This window comes from Labeo rohita, chromosome 6, assembly GCF_022985175.1.
Source record: "Labeo rohita strain BAU-BD-2019 chromosome 6, IGBB_LRoh.1.0, whole genome shotgun sequence".
Lineage (NCBI taxonomy): Eukaryota > Metazoa > Chordata > Actinopteri > Cypriniformes > Cyprinidae > Labeo > Labeo rohita.
This window is the reverse complement of record NC_066874.1, coordinates 21858757-21880630: the sequence shown is the minus strand read 5'-3', so window position 1 is coordinate 21880630 and position 21874 is coordinate 21858757. Positions and strand designations below refer to the sequence as shown.

The following is a 21874-nucleotide window of genomic DNA, read 5'->3' as shown; positions in this document are numbered from 1 at the left end:
GTACCCTTCCTGTGCCCTCTATTATAGTTTCATTCAGCTTTTCATCTCTAATAAGCTCACTGCATCTAGACATCTCACGATTCGCATTACTGTAGAGGATATAATGTGATTGTCCCATGATTTGGATACTTCTTTTGCTCTCTTAAGGTGTGCTGACAGTCATAGTGATTTGCAGACATAAAAACCTAGAAGTTTTTTTTTTAAATGTATGCAACATACAGTACAAAACAGTAGAAATAATCAATCTTTACCTTTCACAAATGAGCTTTGATGCAAGGTAGCAACTACCCACAGTACTAGTGACCCACAGTACAGAGACCCATCTGGTTATTAATGTCATAAATGGTTTGATGGTTGATCACCTAGACTACAATCTGATCAGGTTGATTCAGTAGACTATCTTGGTCAACTTGGTTGGAGCCGGAAGACAATTATGACTAAGTATGACAGTACATGAACACATTCCAAAACTAACTTGACCACCTTGGGCTGGTTTTCTCCCCTTTTCAGAGGCGGATAGTAGTGAAGTATTTGTACTCTGCTTTAAAGGTACTTAACTTCACAACATTCCAAAGTGTAATATTATTTATGAAATGTAGTGCAGTAAAAAGTACAACATCATGGTTTGGAATGCAGTGAAGTAAATGTTCACCAAAGAAACACACTCAAAAATTAGACACTTTTAAAATTTATTTGAGTAAAGTAAAAAAATACTTCCACCTCTGCCCCTTTTTAATATTTAATGATATGAATAATATAATATAATATAATGTAAATACAATAATTGTATTATATTATATAGTTAAATATTAAAAGGGGGCAGAGACGGACAGTAGTGAAGTATTTTTACTTTACTCAAGTGACCTTTTTCTTGATATTTGAATGAAACTGCTGTAATACCTGCAGAAAATTCTGCTTTACCATCAGAGGAATTAATTACATCTTATAATATATATTCAAATAAATGCAGTCCTTTTTTGTTGACATTAACATTTTTTACTGACCCCAAACTTTTTATATAATTTTGACTTATTACTTGACTTATTTTAATTATATATTATATTATATTATATTATATTATCATTAAAAATTAAAAAGGGGCAGAGGTGGACAGTAGTATTTTACTTTACTCAATATAATATAATAGAATAGAATAGAATAGAATAGAATATAGTAAGTAAAATAAGTCTAGTAATAAGTCAAAATTATATAAAAAGCTTGGGGTGAGTAACATTTTTTAATATTTTGAAATGTTTCAAAAGTCAGCTAAAAAAGGACTGTATTTATTTGATTAAAATACATTTAAAAGAGTAATACTGTGAAATATTTTTACTATTCAAAATATTGGTTTCTGTTTAAATATGATTTAAGATGTAATTCATTCCCTCTGATGGCAAAGCAGAATTTTCTGCAGGTAATGTACCAGTTCTGGCTAACGATTCTCTAGAAAACCTTTAAATATCAAGAAAAAAAATCTTCAATGTTTCAAGATGATAAACAGAAATGTTAAAAGAACAGCATTTAAATGAAACAGACTTTTTGTAGCATTATAAATATCTTTACTGCCACTTTGAATCAATTTAATGTGCTCTTGTTGAATTAAAGAAGTTTTATTGATTTATTTACTATATATTACGCTGCCCGGCCTACTTTAAACCTTTTTGTCATCCTAAGAAACAAGCGCTGGGTAATAGAGGGCAGCAGACAAGTGCAAAAATGTTAAATACTGGGGAGGAGAGTCTGGCCATTTTTGATTTTTGTCCCCCTCAGTGTCTATGGTGGTTACAGCCCTGATTTCAACCACTCACCAAACCAGACAGAGGCATCACAGACCATACACAAACACTACCTTCACGTTTTTCTATGTCTATTTAAAGCCTGAGAAGAGTTTTGGAGTTTCAGGTGTTTCAGGTTTGGGACAAGTTCACAGAGAACTTTTTTACTGTCCTATCAGCAGAGGCTTTCCTCACAAGGCTGTGATCCACAGATGCCTTATGGCCAAGTGTTATAGACAAATAAAAGACAAAAAGAGTGCAAAAATAGATAATAGTGCAGGGGGTGAAGGAGAGAGAGCCAGTGAGCGAGCATAATGAGCAGCAGGTGCTGTGTGGTCAGATGTCACTGTGAGAGTGCAGAAACAGCGCTCAGGTTTGGCAGTGATGTAGAGGGGATGAGTGGAGCTAATGGATGAGATCTCATGCCTCTGTTATTCTTTTCCTCCCTGCCTCCCTCATCACCCATCCCTCAGTCTTTCATTCTTGATCTGGTCTAAGCCAAATACTGTTTTTGCTGAGGCGCTGAGCAGTGCTCGTGAGTTGGACAGGTGGATGGAAAGCCCTTCCAGATTGTGTTGGAGAGAGAGCATTTCCTGCTGCACTTCAGAAAGCCCTCACGGACCACTGTATCGTCAGCAAATATTTTCATTTTCAACAAGAGTCGGGATTCAATCATTCTTACCCATCTGCCGGAATTATCAATCTTAGAAGGAGAGGGTGAGAAAGAGAGAAAAAGAAATCGAGAGAGAGTGCAATGTCACTTCCAGCTTCAGCTGAGCTGCATAACATTTACATTAAGTAGCATGCTGACCATCTTTAGTGTCATGACAACTACTTTTTAGAAACACATAAATCAGCACTTTCTCAGATGGCCATATGTGCCCTAAGCACATTCATTCTAAAGGTGATGCACCGCTGACTAAAGGGTTTTTTAAGCAAAAGGGCATGAACTGTTAAACTTCCTTGATCCTGTATTACAAAGGACTTACATAAATGTGTTATTCTAATCCTAAAACATGCTGTAGTGTCAAGAATAAATTATATCCTGTGACCTAACTACATAAATTAACCATTTTGACTCAATTTATTACTACAAAAATAATAGTGGCTAGTGGGTTGAAGGTCCAAATTGCACTTTCAATGCAGCTACACAATCCTTGCTGAGAAATTGAGTCTGAGTCTTATCTAGTGAAACAACCGGTCATTTCTCGATATTATCGTGGTCACATGACGTTATGAAATGTTAGGTCTTCCAGGTCAAGTGTAGTTTTTAAAATATATTTAAACTTCTTATTCTAACCTAAAGGTCTTTAAAGTTTTGTTTTAGACCATTATGCTTTGACACACAGTATCTGCCAAACAAACTAAAACCGAAAGTGCAATATGGCTTAACCCCTTCATCAAGTCTGTTTTTGCGGCATGTTTCAAAGCGAAGCGCACATATCGTTGAGGCGATCAGCTCGTGATCCGGTGTTTTTCCCGCGCCACAGAACGTCTCCGTTCACAGTGAACGAACGCAGTGGACTCGTTTATTGCGTGTGCTGTGAATTTAGCGCGTTTGGGAACGCAGAGGCCATCTGTTACACTTTATTTTCATGGCAGATGATTACAGCATTTCACTAGATTTGTAGTGAGATGCGTTTTTGTAAGCCTGTTTGCACTAGAGCAATTTACCTTTAAAATTAAAGCTCTACTGCCATTTCCATCAAAATAAAAGCTTAAAAGTGCAGGTTGAATTGCTGACAGCTAGTGGTTTAAATGGGTAAGGTTACTGCAGTCCAAATTCAAAAAATCTTTTTCAAGTGTAGAAATTAGGAAATAAGTATTGTAATTTCCCTACTGTAGTGTAAAACAAAAATAATATATCTATGAAATAATTCATTTTCATTTATTTTGCCGTGCAATTGTTTTAATATATATAGCTATTACTGTCATTGTTGTTAATATTATTATATTGTTGTCAATCAAAAAATCCGCACACTGCCATTGCTGCTCTCAAAGTTTATTAAAAACAACGTTTCGACCAAAAAACTGTTTTCATTTATTATTATTATATTCTAATTCGTTTGGCTTCCTAAAACACCAGTGTGAATGTAATTTAAATTGAGACAGTATACCACAAATAAAAAGAGTGTTGAGTCCCGTTTAAATTTCAGGACTTTTTTTTTTTACTTAAATTTTCTTAAAAACATGGGTTGGAGCTCTTCATTTTGAACTCTCAAAGTGCATTAGACAGAATAATTTAACTTTAAAATGTGCAATTTTCAATTTATTAAATCAGTTTTTTTTTGTTTTTTTTTTTTAAATATTGCAATAAATATTGTTGACGATATTATCGTATCGATTGATTTTAATATCGTTACATCCCTAGTCATTATAAACAAATAAAAAGTCATATACTTTTTAACCACAAATGCTCGTCTTGCTTGTTTATGCATTATGTAGTCACGTTGGAAAGGTCACATGTGGTTCGTTCTTCATCTGTGTACTTTGGTTCAAAAAGGTAGGGTAGAGTGAAAAACTCCATCTCATTTTCTCTTCCAACTACAAAATCGTCTGAAATTTTAATTTCATCTTTTTTTGCAAAGGGCTTTTTTTTTTTGCACATTTGCTTTGTAAACACTGGGTTGGTATTTCCACTTATGTCACGCGTGACCTTTTCTAACATGACTACGTAATGTGCAAAGTCCAGCTAGTGCGAGATGAGCATTTGTGGTTAAAAAGTATGTACATTTTTATTTTTTTTAGAATATGACTAATCATTTCGCTAGGTAAGACTCTTATTCCTTGGCTGGGATTGTGTAGAGCCCTTTGAAGCTGCATTGAAACTGTCATTTTGACCTTCAACACATTGGCCACCACTGAAGTCCACTATATGGAGACAAATCCTGAAATGTTTTCCTCAAAAACCTTAATTACTTTTCGACTGAAGACAGACATGAACATCTTGGATGACATGGGGTGATTAAGTTATCAGGAAATTTCTATTCTGGAAATAAACAAATCCTTTAATCTCAAAAACGGTTGCCTTACAATAATCTAAAGTAATCTGTTGGCGACAGTGGCGACAATAAGATGAGGATCGTCCAGTTTACGATTCAGACTTATTGGAGATCCACAAATGTGCCATCATATCATTCATGCGTTTAATGAACAGCTTGTCTAAGTCCTTCACACACACACTGTGCTTCTTCCAGACATCAAGACAGTCGCCAGTGTCTTTGAGCTTCCCTCTCAATGTCCACTGCAATTCTCCACTGTGCTTCACTTCTGCAACCATTTCATCCAATAATATTCCTCAGCTGATGCAACAGCAGCTCACAGAATAAACGTGAGCCATCAGTCCCGAAGACACCACGACATATCCAAACACGTATTTGATTTCCTCCACAAGCTGTTCCACACCGCAGACAGGCATCATGGTATTGGCTGACACCCAGTGTGCAGAGCACAGACAGCGTGACATAGTTTCATCAATTTCTAGAGTCATTTATAGGAAGTGGGGTGACGGAAAACAGGTGGGAGTGAAAGCATGAAGATAATCAAATGATGCATCTTGACTGACAAGTAACAAAGAAAAGAGACAGAGACAGACATGAAAAAGTGTCTGCGGTTATGCCACTGCCAGTCATCTCCCATAACCCCCTCGATCATGTCACTCAGCTGAGTCTCACATTAAGGCCAAATTACAAGGCTCAGATTTACCCTCAACAGGTGAGTGACCTCACACTTATAATGACAGTATGTGACAGGCCTATCAGAAAGCTGGAAGCACACGACACACATGCTGCTCTCTAGTATAATACAGGGTTCACACACCTTTTCAACACACAATCTCCATGAATTCTCAAATCATATTTTCCAGATAAGGATTATTAAAAAAAAAATTTCCCAACGAACAATTTCTAATATTTTAAAGAGAATATTTTAAATGCTGCATATAGCTGAAAAAAAACTAACTATATTTCTTTTCAGAATCTAGAATCTAAAAAGCTAATAACATGTATTTTAAAATGACAAAAAAATGATTAGATAAGCCACAAAAAAGTGTTGTAAAAGTGATTGCACATCATAAGAATAATTTTTATGAATGAACAATATTATAATATAAACAATATTTATGACTTTTTAAGATTTCAGGATCTACAAACCCAAATTTTAAAAGCTAATAACATGTATTTTAAAATTAAAAAAAAAAAGATTAGATAAGCCACAGTAAAAAGGCATTGTAAAAGTGATTGCACATAAGTAGATTTTTTTTAATGAATGCATTTCATTTTTTATGAATGCCAGGTTGCTAATTGCTTGATAAACAATTTTTATGACATTAAGATTTAATTCATTTCCATGCCTATTCCAGGATCTAGAAACCCACTAATAGCATGTATGTTAAAATGACTAAAAATGATTAGATAAGCCACGAAAAAGTGTTGTAAAAGTGATTGCACATCATTAGAATTTATTTACAAACGTGTTTCCTTTATGAATGCAAAGTTGCTTAATTTCTTGATAAACAAGTTTTATGACTTTTTAAAATTCCATCAATTTCCATGCCTATTCCAGGATCTAGAAACCCAAATTTTAAAAGCTAATAACATGTATTTTAAAATGACAAAAAAAGATTAGATAAGCCACAATAAAAAGGCATTTTAAAAGTGATTGCACATCATTAAAATCATTTAATGAGTGTGTTTCATTTTTTTATGAATGCTAAGTTGCTAAACTGCTTGATAAACAATTTGTATGACTTTAAGATTTCATTCATTTCAATGCCTATTCCAGGATCTAGAAACCCAAATTTTAATAACATGTTTTTTAAAATGACTAAAAAATGATTAGATAAGCCACAAAAAAAAAAAAAATGTTGCACATAATTAGATTTTTTTTTCATTAGACATTAGAATGTTTCATTTTTTATGAATGCCAAGCTGCTTGATAAACATCATACAGGTATGCGAACTGATTATAGTACTTAATATAACTTAATATTACTTAGCATAATAATTCTTTATTTTGATTATTATCAACAAACATTTATTGAACAGTGGTATCTTTCATCAAACTGCTGTTGTCAAACAAGCCTGTGCATTTTAGTTATTTTACTACATTTAAAGGGATAGTTCACTTAAAAAAGTAATTTGAAACATAAAGATGATATTTTGAATATTTTTATGTACAGTATGTCCTTTCAATGGAAGTCAATGGCCACCAAAATATCTTTTGTTACATCCTCAAAATATGTGCATGATTCATGATCAACAGAATAAATGACAGAGAGAACTATCATTTTAAGGGGGTTTGCACTCCACTTAGTGCTGTGGCTGATATGTACACAAATAATGAGTGGCTTGTGTACCAACTGCACATTAATTGGATTTGCCTTTCATTTATAATATTAGTCTGCTCAAATCTAAACTGATTATGTTAATTCAGATGTAACAGAATATTTAATTAAAATACTGCACGCAGTATTAAGCAGCGATGTTCATTTCTTCAGTATCACATATGAAAGACACTGTTTTGTTCTGTTTGCTTTTGGCTACACTTGAATAATAATAATAATAATAATAATAAAAAAACCTGAATATGAAGTCTGTAAAATTGGTCTGGTCATGTTTTGTTTTACTAACAGGGTCACTGAACGCTCTCTGCACTCTCTATTCACATCAGTCATTATAGCTCATATTGGCACCCAAAGGTCATATTTGTAGATACTATTGTGTGTAAAAAATGGCTGTCATGCCCAGAAAACCAAAGTCTGGGAAGAGTGCATAAAAGCGCACCTCCCTCTTATCTTTAATGTGCCTCTGCCTGATATACTTATGAAAGGGAACAAAAAAGTTATTTATTTTACATTTTGAAAGATATACCAGAGGCAAAAAACTATTTAATAGCTTTTCTAGGCACACCAAAAAAGTGGAACGATGAAGAAAAAGCATTAGGCGTGATTCAAAACCCATAGATCACTGGAGCTCTTTTAAAGAGAATTCAGAATGACTGAAAAAATGTCAAATATCTAATCTTAATTCAAAACTGCATCTGTAAACTAAAATTCCAGTTCATATCACAGAACAAACAAAGTCTAACTCAATCGTGACAGACTACAAAAGAACAAAAACTCTGACACATTACAGTTGCAGTACATATTCTCTGTTTTTAGTGTCAAGAACCATATAAAGACAGAAAATATCTCAACTATCTAAAAGAACTCTTTTTTTTTACCTCAGATAAAACACACACAATGCAATATATATATAGTACATTAAAAATCTTGCTTTGCACTACGATCCAATAAGTTTGGAAACTTCACAACCAAACTTAAGCTGACATATCAGACCTAAACACAGTCCCAACAGAATGCAATTTCTGAAGAGTGAAATCACTTCACTAAGTTTTCAGTATGCTCTTTAGCCTGAGGGAACGTTTTTGTTCGCCAGTTTTACACAGAGCACTTAATGACAGTGTTTCTCCAGCTGTCATCCAGCCTATCGGGAGTGCTGGAAATGCACTGAAGTTTTACGCAGGCTGGTCAGGCAAATGAAGGACAATAAAGATGAGCTTCATTAGGTACACAAAACCCTAACGATTCCAAAGCATACCATGCCTCACCAATTCAATCTTCTTTATAAAACAAACAAGTAGCCTACAAAAAAAAGTCTTCCTCACTTACCTATGGAAGGCTGTTTCTGCCACTGAATAAAAAATAAAAAAGGTAAATGCGACTTTTTATCTCACAATTCTGACATTTTTCTCAGAATTATGATATTAACATGCGAGTATAAATTGTGAGTTATAAAGTCAAAATTTCGAGATATAAACTTGCAATCCTGACCTTTTTCTCAGAATTGATATAAACTTGCAACTGCGAGTTATAAAGTCAGGATTTTGAGATATACTAGCAAATCAGATTTTTTTTTAGAATTGCATAATATAAACTTGTAACTGCGGGATACAGTCAAAATTTTGAGATATAAACTTGCAATTGGGGGTTATAAAGTCAGAAATTAGACATATTAACTCGCAATTCTGACTTTCTTTTAGAATTGTGTAATATAAACTGGTAATTCTAAGATGCAAAGTCAGAAATTCAAGATATAAACTCGCAATTCTGACTTTTTTCACAGAATTACATGATATAAACTCACAATTGTGAATTATAATCAGAATTTCGATATAAACATGCAACTCTGACTTTTTTCTTAGAATAAGTTATAAAAGAGTTATAAAATCAGAATTGTCAGAAAAAACTTGCAATTCTGAGCAATAAACTCGCAATTTTGAGAAATATTGCGAGATATAAGTTATATATATATAGAATAGCAAGTTTATATCTCACAATTCTGACTTTATAACATGCAACTGTGAGTTATTACGTCAGAATTCTAGATATAAACTCACCGTTCTGAGAAAATATCAGTCTTTTTTCCACCCTCAGAACTGGACTTCATAACTCGCAATTGCGAGTTTATATATCACAATTCTGAGAAAAAAGTCAGAATTGCGAGATATAAACTCGCAATAACCTAATTTTAATTCTTATTTTAAGTACTTACTTTTCAAATATAAAGAATATTTAAAGAAAACACTGTCCTCCACTGCCACTTCAGTGACTAAATGGAAGAGTTGATGCAATGTGAAGTGAAATATTTATATTTACTTTTGGCCTTGTTACATGATGCTAGGATTACAGAATAAAACATTGTTTTGTATCTGAAAAGCCACAAGTTTACCATTGGTAAACTGTCCACCGCCATTAGTACATACAACAACAAAAAAATGTTTTTTGGACATATTTTGGACTCTGGTCCACAACTGTGATGAATGGAGATTCTTGTATGGAATGTCTTACCCACTGCTTTACACGTCTTGGTAACCGGGTCCATTTCGTAACCCTCGTAGCATTCACATTTGTAGTCGCCTTTGAGGTTGATACATATTTGACTGCAGGCATCTGGGTTCTCGCATTCGTCTATGTCTGGCACAGACCATCAGAAAAGCATTAGAAACAGAGCAGAGACACAGAGAACAGAGGCTTTTGTAGTGCAGTGTCCACAGACAAGATAAATGATGCTTGCAAACACCATCTGGGGATTTCTCTACTATGGCGCTTAGAGTAAACAAATCCTAGATGTTCACATTGCACATACAACAGAGGCCTTTTGGGAAAATGGGTACAATGTAGACTCGCACAGCATCAAAATCTTGGTATCTGAAATAATATTCATGTTACCTCCACAAGTCTTCTTGTCCAGGAGCTTGTAGCCCGGAGGACATTCACACTCGTAGCCGATCTGCCGGTCCTTACATATGTGAGAGCAGCCGCCATTGTTAATGGCACATTCATTCAGACCTAAGACAGAAAAAAATAACAAGAAAGGTGGTGTCAAAGGTCAGCGTGCCCGGCAGGAATTGGACGGTAAGTGCAACCTGACACTAGACGATAGACTGCTTCTTTCTCATTTTCTAGGTTGAGCTTCAAGTTTGTGTCAAGACTTTATGAGAAAGTGATGAGGTGAGTGCCGTCTAACTGAAAGACCAGGCTTAAATGCTTGAAAAAAATGCAGTGGGTAGGAGGAAACTGTTTGTGGATGTGGCGCTGTGATAGAGAGTGACAGAGTAATATGGCAAAGGTCTCACCAGTATTGCAGAGTATTGCAAAAACATTTGGGCATTGGCTGATAGCTCCCCACTGTCATAACACACAGGCATCGCATTTTATGTCATCTCTACAGTATGTCTGCTCTTTCTGACCCTAATAAAAAGCAATAGAATATTGCCATTACCACAAATTTTTTATTAAACTTTTTACTGAACAAGAGTAATTGTTGCAGGTTTCGTAAAGTAAGATAAACTTTAGCTGAGAATGTCTTTTTAACCTTTAATACCACAATTACCACAGAAAAACCATTATGTGTCATTAACCTATTTAGGACTTCACCACAGATTTAGTGGAATTAATATAAAGCTTTCAGCTTGAAATTTTCAAAACGTATTCCACAAATGGCATTCAGACAGCAGTACTTTTATTATTAACTATTATTTATTTATTTGTTTTATTTTATAAACTGTTAGTAATGTACTTATTAAATATTTAATAGAATTTTGAAAACTAGCAATAATAATAATAATAATAATAATAGTATAATAATTATTATTTAAATATTAAATAAATAAATATTAAATATTAAGAATAATGACTTTAATAATAAAGCAGAATAAATACATAAACACTATTTATAACTTTATAATACATATATATATATATATATATATATAATTTTTTTTTAACTAAACTTATTTAGCAAGCAAACATTAACACTAATAATAATAATAATAATAATAATAATAATAATAATACCACAAAATTATATAAATATAAAGAAATATAAATATAATTTAATTAATTTATTTTATTATTATAAACTGTTATTAATGTGTTTATTAAATATTTAATAGAATGAAAGCTAACAATAATAACGGTTAAATAAACAAATAATAATAATAATAATAATAAGCTTTATAATTTAAAATATAAATATATAAATAGTATTTATAAATAGTTGACATTTACCTTTTTATTCTGCTTTATTATCATTCTTTTTATTAAGAATAATAACTATAATAATAAAGCTGAATAAATACATACACAGTATTTATAATTTTATTAAATAAAAATAAACTTTTTGTATTATTTTTTAAAATAAACATATTTAGTGAGTAAATACTAACACTAATAATATTAATAACACAAAATAATATAAATATAAAGAAATACAAACTATGATTTATTTCTATTATATATTAAATGTTTATTAATGTATTTATTAAAAATGTACTTTAATTTTCAAAGCTAATAATAATAATAATAATAATAATAATAATAATAATAATAGTTAAATAAATAAATAACAACAACAACAATAAACTTTATAATTTAAAATATAAATATAAAACAGGTTCATTTATAAATAGTTGATATTTAAATTAACCATTTATTCTGCTTTATTATCATTCTTCTTATTGAGAATAATGAATATAATAAAAAAGCTGAATAAATACACACACACACACACACACACACACACACACAAGCCGGTCCCCACAATGTCAAAAATTTCAGGTTTTACTATCCTTGTGGGGACATTTGGTCCCCACAATGTAGCAAAAACAAGTACACACACACACACACACACACACACACACACACACACACTATTTATAACTATAAAATATAAACTTTTTTTTTTTTTACCATTTTTTAAAATAAACTTATTTAGTGAGCAAATACTAACACTAATAATAATATTAATAATAACACAAAATAATATAAATATAAAGAAATACAAACTATTTATTTATTTATTTAAAAATTATAAAAAATGATAAACAGTTATTAATGTATTTATGAAATATTTACTATAATTCTGAAAGCTAATAATAATAATAGCAATTAACAAACAATAAACAACAACAACAACAACAACTGTTCTATAATAGCAAAATTATATTTAATAATAATAAACAACATTTTATAAGCATAAAAATAGTTTCATTTATAAATATTTGATATTTAAAACTATTTTGATTTATTATTTGTAATAATATAGTAAAATATATTTATTATTATAAACTGTTATTATTTATTAAATATGTACTATCATTCTAAAAGCTAATAATAATAAAAAATAATAAAACTCAAATAAATAAATAAAGTGAGTAAGTAAGTAAAGTTAGTAAGTAAGCTTGTGGATATCAATGTGTGCGAATAGATCACAAGGGACATATAAACCAGCCTGCCAGAACGAAAAAAAAGGTGGACAGGTGGAGGAAGACAGACAGCAACAGAAAGGGAGAAAGAAAAAAATAGCTAATGCTAATGCTGAGGAACAGCTGACAGCAGGAGATAGACAGAGGACAGAAACACCACAGGAAGTTCAAGTGAAATAGGGGAAAGAAAAGACAAAGTAGAATTAAAGGAGACAGGCTGAGAGAAGAGGTAGGACAAACACCTGAACCGTGACTAAGAGAAATGCACACTCAAAAATCGAGTGAGACGCTCTCCAACAAACAATAAAGAAAGTATTTTCTCCAGGCCACATACGAATCATGTATAACAAGTAAAGGATGCACTAGTGAATATGGTAGAAGCATAATCCCTGGCACCAGTCCTAGGGATTTAGCATGCATAGCTGCAGTGGCCCACTTGGATCTGGTCCAGACTGCAATGGGCTCACATGGGGCGGGGGTGTCTGTCGTGAGTCAGGTGCCTGCACTAATCTCATCTGCTGAGTGGAGGGACCCGCAAGGAAATTAACACCATCCTGAAGAGCCACTGTGAGACCATGTATTTTACATTAGGGATTGATACAAGAGTGAACATAACCAAGAGGACAGGGAGAAATGGAGAGAGGAAGAGTCGAGTGTGGACCTGGCATTTCCTAAATACCATATCGATCAAATTAACATACACCTGCAAGGTGTTAGTAAACTATCTGAACATTTAGTTAGTACGATATTTTCCTTGCAAAGGTGAAGTGTGCAATATCTACAGTCAAACTAATGTAAGACCCGTCCCCAAATGTAAGACCGCTTGAAATTATAATTAAGATGTTTCTGTCTGATTTATGACTTTTTATGGCCTTCGATTTGATACAACCAAACTGAAGACTTTTTAAGGACTTGCAGGTACCCTGTATTTAAAATAGCTTGTCGGGCAGGGCGGTGATACATTTTGGTAGCCCGACTAGAAGACACAATAGCCCTGAGACGTCAGGCTAGAGACTTTGCCAGCCCTGGAACAAATACTAAAATAACACTGCTTTGCAGTAAGGTTAAATATGAAAAATAGTTGCATTAGGTATAATTAACCATTTTTACAGGATTTATGATATGCAGTCCTGCTCCAAATCAACACTAGTACTGAGATACTGAACTGCTTAAACTAACAGTCCCATGAGCGTTTATATTTTTCATAAAGTCAGCCACTGAATGGTTTACCTACAGTTGTCTCTGTACATTAAAGTTGGAAAGAAGAAAGTATTATAACATCAAAAAAATTTCACGCTTCACCAAAAATATGGCATTTTCAGCTCTAGCTTGTTGCTGAAGAAAAAGTCCAGTTCCCCAAATTTGATGAAAGACAAGAACAAAGAGAAAAATCAGATCTATGGGAACCTGCATTCTCTCTGGAGTGCAGGAGAACATGCTGGGCACGTTCTCCTCGCATGATAGCACCCGAGGGAAGACTCATACTTTGATCTTAATGATCGGTCCGTGTGTTGTTGGCCCTTGATCAAGTGAAGCCCCTAATAAGCCAACACCGCCTATAAGCTTAAATGCTGGACTAGGTTTAGTTCCCCCTCTCCAAATTACTAGTTAGTAGTGAGAAAGAAAAAGCTGACCTTAGATCACTGCCTGCAGGCATACAATTTTAAGCAATTTTACAATTCTACCTTTGGCTTTCCACACTAAAACAACTAAGTAATGTCAAAACTTACGTTAAACTCATAATTTAAAATGTGTTATATAAAATGCTTACATATAAAACCTCATTTAAAAGGATAGCTCATTTAAAAATGAAAATTAGCCCATTATTTACTCCGAGGTGTATATGACTTCCTTCTTTCAGATGAATGCAATCTGAGTTATATTAAAAAAAATGTCCTGGCACTTCCAAGCTTTAGAACGGCATAGGAGGATGTTTCACTTCATCAGTCCAAAACAAGTCCAAAAAAGTGCATCCATCCATAATAAAAAGACCCCAGGTCTGAGCGGTGCATGTGCAACACCAGCGTATTAGTTAAAGCAGCAGTCCACTTCCAGAACAATATTTACAGATAATGTACTCACCCCCTTGTCATCCAAGATGTTCATGTCTTTCTTTCTTAAGCCGTAAGGAAATTGTGTTTTTTGAGGAAAACATTTCAGGATTTTTCTCCATATAATGGACTGCTATGGTGCCCCGAGTTTGAACTTCCAAAATACAGTTTAAATGTGGCTTTAAATGATCCCAAATGTGGTTGTAAACGATCCCAGCTGAAGATGAAGGGTCTTATTGAGTGAAACGATGGGTTATTTTAATTTAAAAAATACAATTTAAATACTTTTTAATCTCAAAGCTCATCTTGTCTTGCTCTCCCTGAACTCTGTGTATTCTGGTTCAAGACAGTTAGGGTATGTCGAAAAACTCCAATCGTATTTTCTCCCTCAACTTCCAAAATCATTTCAAAATCATCCTACATTGCCGCAGAAGTTCCGACCCAGTCTTTGCAAAGTGAACATCCAAAGATCATCAAACACCCTTAACAAAAAGGTAAAACAGCATTATACGATGATTTTGAAGTGGAGGGAGAACATGAGATGGGAATTTTTTTGACATACCCTAACTATCATGAACCGGAAAAAAAAAAACAGCTCAGGCAGAGTGAGACAAGACAAGCATTTGACATTAAAAACTACATAATTTTTTTTATTTTTATGAAAATAAGCGATCGTTTCGCTAGATAAGACCCTTCTTCCTCGGCTAGGATTGTTTACAACCACATTTGGGATCGTTAAACTGCATTTTGGAAGTTCAAACTCAGGGCACCATAGCAGTCCATTATATGGAGAAAAATGCTGAAATGTTTTCCTCAAAAAACATAATTTCTTTATGACTGAAGAAAGAAAGACATGGACATCTTTGATGACAAGGGGGTGAGTACATTATCTGTAAATTGTTGTTCTGGAAGTGGACTTCTTTTATCCGCCTGGAGTGGCTTCTATATACAACTGTTGGCACAAGCTAGATTTAAGTGATTCTTATGCTTTAAATATGGATATTTTTCTTTATTCACCCCCCAGAGCCGTGTAAGGCACTTTTTATTATGGATGGATGCACTTTATTGGACTTGTTTTGGACTGATGAAGGGAAACATCTGCCTATGCCATTCTAAAGCTTGGAAATGCCAGGATAATTTTTAATATAACACAGATTGCATTAGTCTAAAATAGGGCTGTGCAAATAATCGCATGCGATTATGATGCGCATCTCTTCAGTAATGCCGGTTCCCTGATTAGTCGTAAATTTCCATCACGTGCAGTCAGACGCATTCATTATGGAGCGGCACTCACGCAGGCGATAATGAACGCGATATTGCGCGGCTTGTCAGTGAATTTCGGCTCTTTTGGCTCTTTGTGCCGCTCCATAATGAATGCGTCTGACTGCACGTGATGGAAATTTACGACTAATCAGGGAACCGGCATTACTGAAGAGATGCGCATCATAATCGCATGCGATTATTTGCACAGCCCTAGTCTAAAAGAAAAAAGTCATATACACCTAGGATACCTGGAGGGTAAGTATATAATGGGCTAATTTTCATTTTTGTGTAAACTATCAATTTAAAATTCCAGAATCCATGATTATACCAATGAGCAATTTTCTGAGAATGTTTGCATTTGTGCAAAAGTGCCTGAACTCACCACACTCCTTCACAGGCTCGTCAGACCAGTCCTTGCAGTCCTTGATACTGTCACACACTTTACTGCTATCGATACATTCCCCGCTCTTACACATGAACTTCAGCGGGCCTTCACATTTGGTGGCTGTCAAGAACACAATAAAGAGTTCTTACACTTCTGATATTTCAAGAGTAGCACATAAATAAAACTAAATTATGTAGAGTACAAAACATGAATTGCCATTACACAAAACACATCAAGCAACACACAATCAAGCAATTTTGCTCTTGGCCGTACAATGACAACAGATCGTTGAAATGACATTTTTAAGACGTTGTGTCAAGTGAGTTTTAAGATGCTGCTTATCAACATCAGTTCCAAAACAGTGGACCAATCAGAAGACCCCGGATACGGTGCAAGCACTGCAAGCTTGGCATGGAAACATGGTGGGAGGTAATTTGGGCTACCATTCCTGAGCTCTGCGTGTCATGTATTTACATGCCAAGATGCATTCTGCAAGTTTTTGAAAGAAATCTCTTACCAAGGCTGCATTTACATGGTCAAAAATACCACAAAGAAGTTATATCATAAGAATGATTTAAATTTAAAACAACACCTTTCTATTTTTATATATTTCTAAAAGTGTAATTTACTCTTGTGATGCCAAGCTAAATATTTAGCAGCTATTATTCCAATTACTCCAGTCTTCAGTGTCATTTGATCAGTGTTGCCAGGTTTTCACAATAAAACCCACCCAACTGCCACTCAAAAAATAGCCCAAAATTAGCCCAACTGCATTTCTAGGGGGTCCCCCTGCTAAAAAAAAAAAAAAAAATCACATTCTGGGTGGTAAAATACAGTTTTTGGCAGGGTTCCCTGAGTAAAATTTACATTCCAGTGTCTTAATAAAAAGCGGAAAAAACACGGACTTGGCAACACTGCATCTGATCCATCAGAAATTATTCTAATATTGAGAAGTAACATTTCTTCTTATTATCCATGTTGAAATAAGCTGTGCTGCTTAATATTTTTGTGGAAACCATGGTAATTTGGATTCTTTTAAGAACAGAAAGCAAAACCCTAATATCTTTTCCACCTATATATACTGTATATATACAGTCAAACCAAAATTTATTTAGACACCTTCAACATTTCTCAAATTACCACAGTTTATTTGCTATAGTTTAGAAAATGGTAATAAAATGTGACAAGAACTCTGTGTCAGAACAAATTCATCTTGATAATGTCAGAATTTTCATTTTCATGAAATTTATGTAATAGATACTTAAGCAAAACATGGTCAGGTCAATGTGTCTAAATAATATTTGGTCCCAAATTGTTATAAATGTTACTGGTAGTCCACTGTACGAAGAATTTTTGAGTGTAATATGTCACAGTTTATTTTGCTATCCACACTTACATAAATTAACTATAATATAAATTATATAAAAAAAATATACATATACATAAATTTTATCTGGTGTCTGAATAATTTTTGGTTTGACTGTAAATAAGTCTTGACTGGCATTTTTGATCATTTAAAAAACTCATTTTAGGTCCAACAAAGGATGCTGATCCTATGCCCTACACATGTCCTAAATCATGTTATGCATCACTAACCAGATATAGCCATGGCATAATTAATCTTTTGAGGTGAATTTGATTGAAGGTACCATATGGGAAGTGTTCCATGTATCCCTGGAATCATGTAGGGGTACATCTGTTTGGTATTGTAGTGCTTTGTGTGAATGTTAACTTGATTGAGGCTACGTGATTGGGTGCACTCTACTCTTTCATCTTCACTAAAAATGCTGCTAGAAGAGAGGAGAGATGAAGAGGCTAATCAAAAGAGAGATGGGGAAAGGGAGATTGTTGAAGTGACTCACTTTTGTTGATGCAGCCAGCCTCGTCGCTGAAATCTGGACAGTCGTGCACTTTGTTACACTGTTTAGTGCCGTGAATGCAGGAGCCATCGCCACACTGGAACTCATCAGGACGGCAGGTCAGCACAGCTGTTGGACAAACACACATTTAAGTACCGTTTCTGTTGCTATATATCAGCCTGGCCAATTAATTGATTAATATTTGGTCATTATGAGGTTGTTTTTAGTTATGTAAGCAGAAAACTGCAGATCGGAGTGTGATTTACTGAATCCCAGAGGTGGTCATTTCACCTAATGTCTATTCCAAAATCTACTGACATCTATGACATAGGCATAAGCCATTAAAATGCATATCGGTTCATCACAAATGTATAATTTAAATATACTTTGCATAAAAGAATCTGCCTAGTAAATGTAAAGAACTAAGATGAAGCCATGAGTTGTTAAAGCTGTTAAAAACATGCATACTAAAGCACTCACCATCACATTTTTTTTTAGTAATCACCCATCGCACCTCTGTGTGTGAGCTTTAGTTCTAAAACAGCAAATGGTTTTGGCTTTTTACCTCCTGTCAGATCTCAAGGTAATAGCTTATTTGCAAGAGCTTTCTCAGAAAAAAAGCATTAAAAACAATCAGTCACTTACTATGGGGGATAAGGGAACACACTAAAGAAATAAAATGTGCTGTTCGGCAAAGAAAGGTCTTAATTTTTCACATTCATCTTTTAAAATCCCTTTAATCTTTCATACGGTGTATTTTAGAGGAGCTGCGGTGGGAGAACATTCACCGTGATCAATTTCACTAGAGCACTTCAACTTATCTCACGCCAGCTCTCTTGCCTCTATACACTGCTTAAAAATACATTTGACCTATATTTTTGCCCTGTTTTTCAGTAAAAATAAATAACCGTCCTTAAAACTAAATATATTCACTTGAGGAGCAAAATCGTTGGTAATATAAGTTCAATTGTTTTGAACAGTATTTACCCACAAAGAATAAACATCTAACAGTTAACTTAAAGGGATGGTTCACCCAAAAATGAAAATTCTGTCGTTTATAGGGCCCTATGATTTTCGCGATGCAAAAAACGTGGATGGAATTGTGGAATCCAGTCATAAAAACAGAATTTACTAAATAACGTGGAACGTTACAGAATTTGTCAAAGTTTTGATGAATAAATCAAAAGTAGGTCAATACACTTAAATCAACCTACGGTATGGACTAGTATCTGTAAATATTAAGCCGCAAAAATACCATTTAAATATGAATCCTGCGTGTTTTGCGTGTCTCTGTGTTAATGAATCGCACATGCAGTTTTGTTTACTACACACATACTGAAGCGTGCATTTTGTTTGCAGTGACTTCAGCATCTTTTGTCTCACTAAATGGGGACATATATATATGAACAACATCTCCAGAGCTGCTCTGAGAGTCACTTCATTAGCATTTGACCCTTCCTTTTGACTAATGACATCATACACACAGAACTGTTAAGGTATTCACGGCAACCTGTCAAAATAAAAGTCCAGTTTAATTTGAAGACATTATGCCAGAAATATATTACTATTGTTCAGTAAAATTTACATAGCCTACTACTACTACTAAAATAAAACAAGCATTATTGTTTAGGGTATAATCACACAACATTTCCTCCACGTTTTTAATAGTAAATGCCCTTTGTTTGCCAAAAAATAAACTTAATTTTCAATAATTAAAAGATAAATAAAATTAATGTTTTATGCCTTCATTTGATAACGAGACAATTTTAAATACACAACACAGAATTTCTGAGGGAAAAAATAAGGCTATTTTAAAAATAAATTTGAATGTATGCATTCAAATAATTCGACAAGCTAAAACGCAGAATTTGATAACAATAAAACATGGAGAGAAAAAATAAAACATTTCATAGGGCCCTAAACATGCAATTTTTGTTAAATAATAATAATAAATTATGAAATTGTATAAGTTTCATGATTTTAATTAGTTAGACATGCTTTTTGATTAATACAATTTAATTTAACCATTAAAAAGGAGTCTAGAAAAATTAAAACGGAAAAAAAACGGGAATCCAAAAATTTAAAACGGAAAAAATAATAAAATGGAATTTTATGGAATAAAATGGATTTCATAGCTCATAAGATATTTTCAAGACACAAATTAAGATATTTTTGATGAAATCTGAGAGCTTTCTGACCCTGCATAGGCAGTAGAAAGTCCATCTCTCTTAAGTTCATTGTTTGTATATTCTGTTTCAAATAAATAAGGCTGGGCAAAATTTGCAGTTCTTCCTCTCTATAGAAATCTTCAGACATGTTTACGAAGACACAGGGTTCAACATCAGAATGCCGGCTCCTGCATCGGCATGCATCGTGTTACTCTGAAGAAAAATTGTTGAATAAAGTCATTATTTTCAAAGTATTCTTGTAATGGACTATTTTAATGATGTCATTACTACCTTTTTGGGCCTTGAACGTCTCAGTTGCGTTGCTGTCTATGCAGGGTCAGAAAGCTCTCAGATTTCATCAAAATATCTTAATTTGTGTTTCGAATATGAACGAAGGTCTTACAGTTTGGAACGACATAAGGATGAGTAATTAATGACAGAATTTAATTTCTGGGTGAACTATCCCTTTAAATCCAATAACCTATAATGCAAAATGACCAAAATATGACTTTAACAGATACTATTTTGAGGATGGTACACAATCCCATACAAGAACCCTACACTGAGACAACACTCACAGAGCGCTTACTCAAGGGCACTCTGCCATTCCTCAAAACACACGTGTTGCCTAGCAACCGCTAAGACATTACCATGCCGCTACCACAGTAGTTCATACAGATTTACATGTCATAAATCCATGGAAATTAAACATCATTATCTAAATAAACACACACATGCTAAAACAAACTGTATATGTGAGTGCACACGCTCTGCATCAATAATGCACATGCAAACAAAGAGCTGCAGGTTTTGTGTGTTAAGGATTACATGTGCTCAAACAAACACATGCTTGTTTCCTCATGCCTATGGAGAAACAAATCTGTGAAATGTAAAGTTACCTTATAAAATTATGGACTATTTTATCGATGTCCTTGCTACCTTTCTGGGCCTTGAATGTGTCAGTTGTGCTGCTGTCTATGAAGGGTCAGAAAGCTTTCAGATTTCATCAAAAATATCTTAATTTGTGTTCCGAAGATGAACGAAGGTCTTATGGATTTGGAACAATATGAGGGTGTGTAATTAATGACACAATTTTCATTTTTGGGTGAGCTTTACCTTTAATAAACATTCATGCTCACAGACTCTGATTCGACTGTATTGTACATAAATCATTTAAAAACATGACAAATTACATGCTAATTAATTTAGCAATAATCAAATTTCTATATATCAATATTTGCTGAAAAAATATTAAACTAAATTAAGATTTTTTAAAGACAATTAATAATTTTGTCAGACAAAGCACTGAGTAGATATTGGCTTTAGAAATCAATACAGAGTGCAGCATTTTCAAAATACTTTAAAAATCTTTAATTTTAATTTTTAATAATACATTTTTCTAAATAACGTCAAAATTAGCCAGCTCTAATTATATATACTGTAACAGATGGAAACCATATTAATTTTAAACTTCTTTTCATTGTATTTTAAGTCCATTGTTAATACGACATTAAATTATTTTGAGTATATTTTGTAATAAAATAATATTTAATTTAATTTAATTTTTGAATGTTTTATTATTTTATCATTGTCGGCAAAAACAATA

The 21874-nt window shown here is 33.5% G+C and overlaps 1 protein-coding gene across 6 annotated transcripts in view; it reads right to left on the bottom strand.

Moving 5' to 3' along the window:
- lrp8 (low density lipoprotein receptor-related protein 8, apolipoprotein e receptor) overlaps window positions 1-21874 on the bottom strand; it is a 201431-nt gene that overhangs the window by 36076 nt on the left and 143481 nt on the right. For all 6 annotated transcript variants that reach the window (XM_051111510.1, XM_051111513.1, XM_051111511.1 and 3 more), the window contains 4 exons: window positions 18104-18229; window positions 16239-16361; window positions 10006-10125; window positions 9625-9750 (listed from right to left, as the gene is read on the bottom strand). In XM_051111510.1, coding sequence (XP_050967467.1) covers window positions 9625-9750; window positions 10006-10125; window positions 16239-16361; window positions 18104-18229 — 495 coding nt within the window. The remainder of the gene's footprint in view (window positions 1-9624; window positions 9751-10005; window positions 10126-16238; window positions 16362-18103; window positions 18230-21874) is intronic.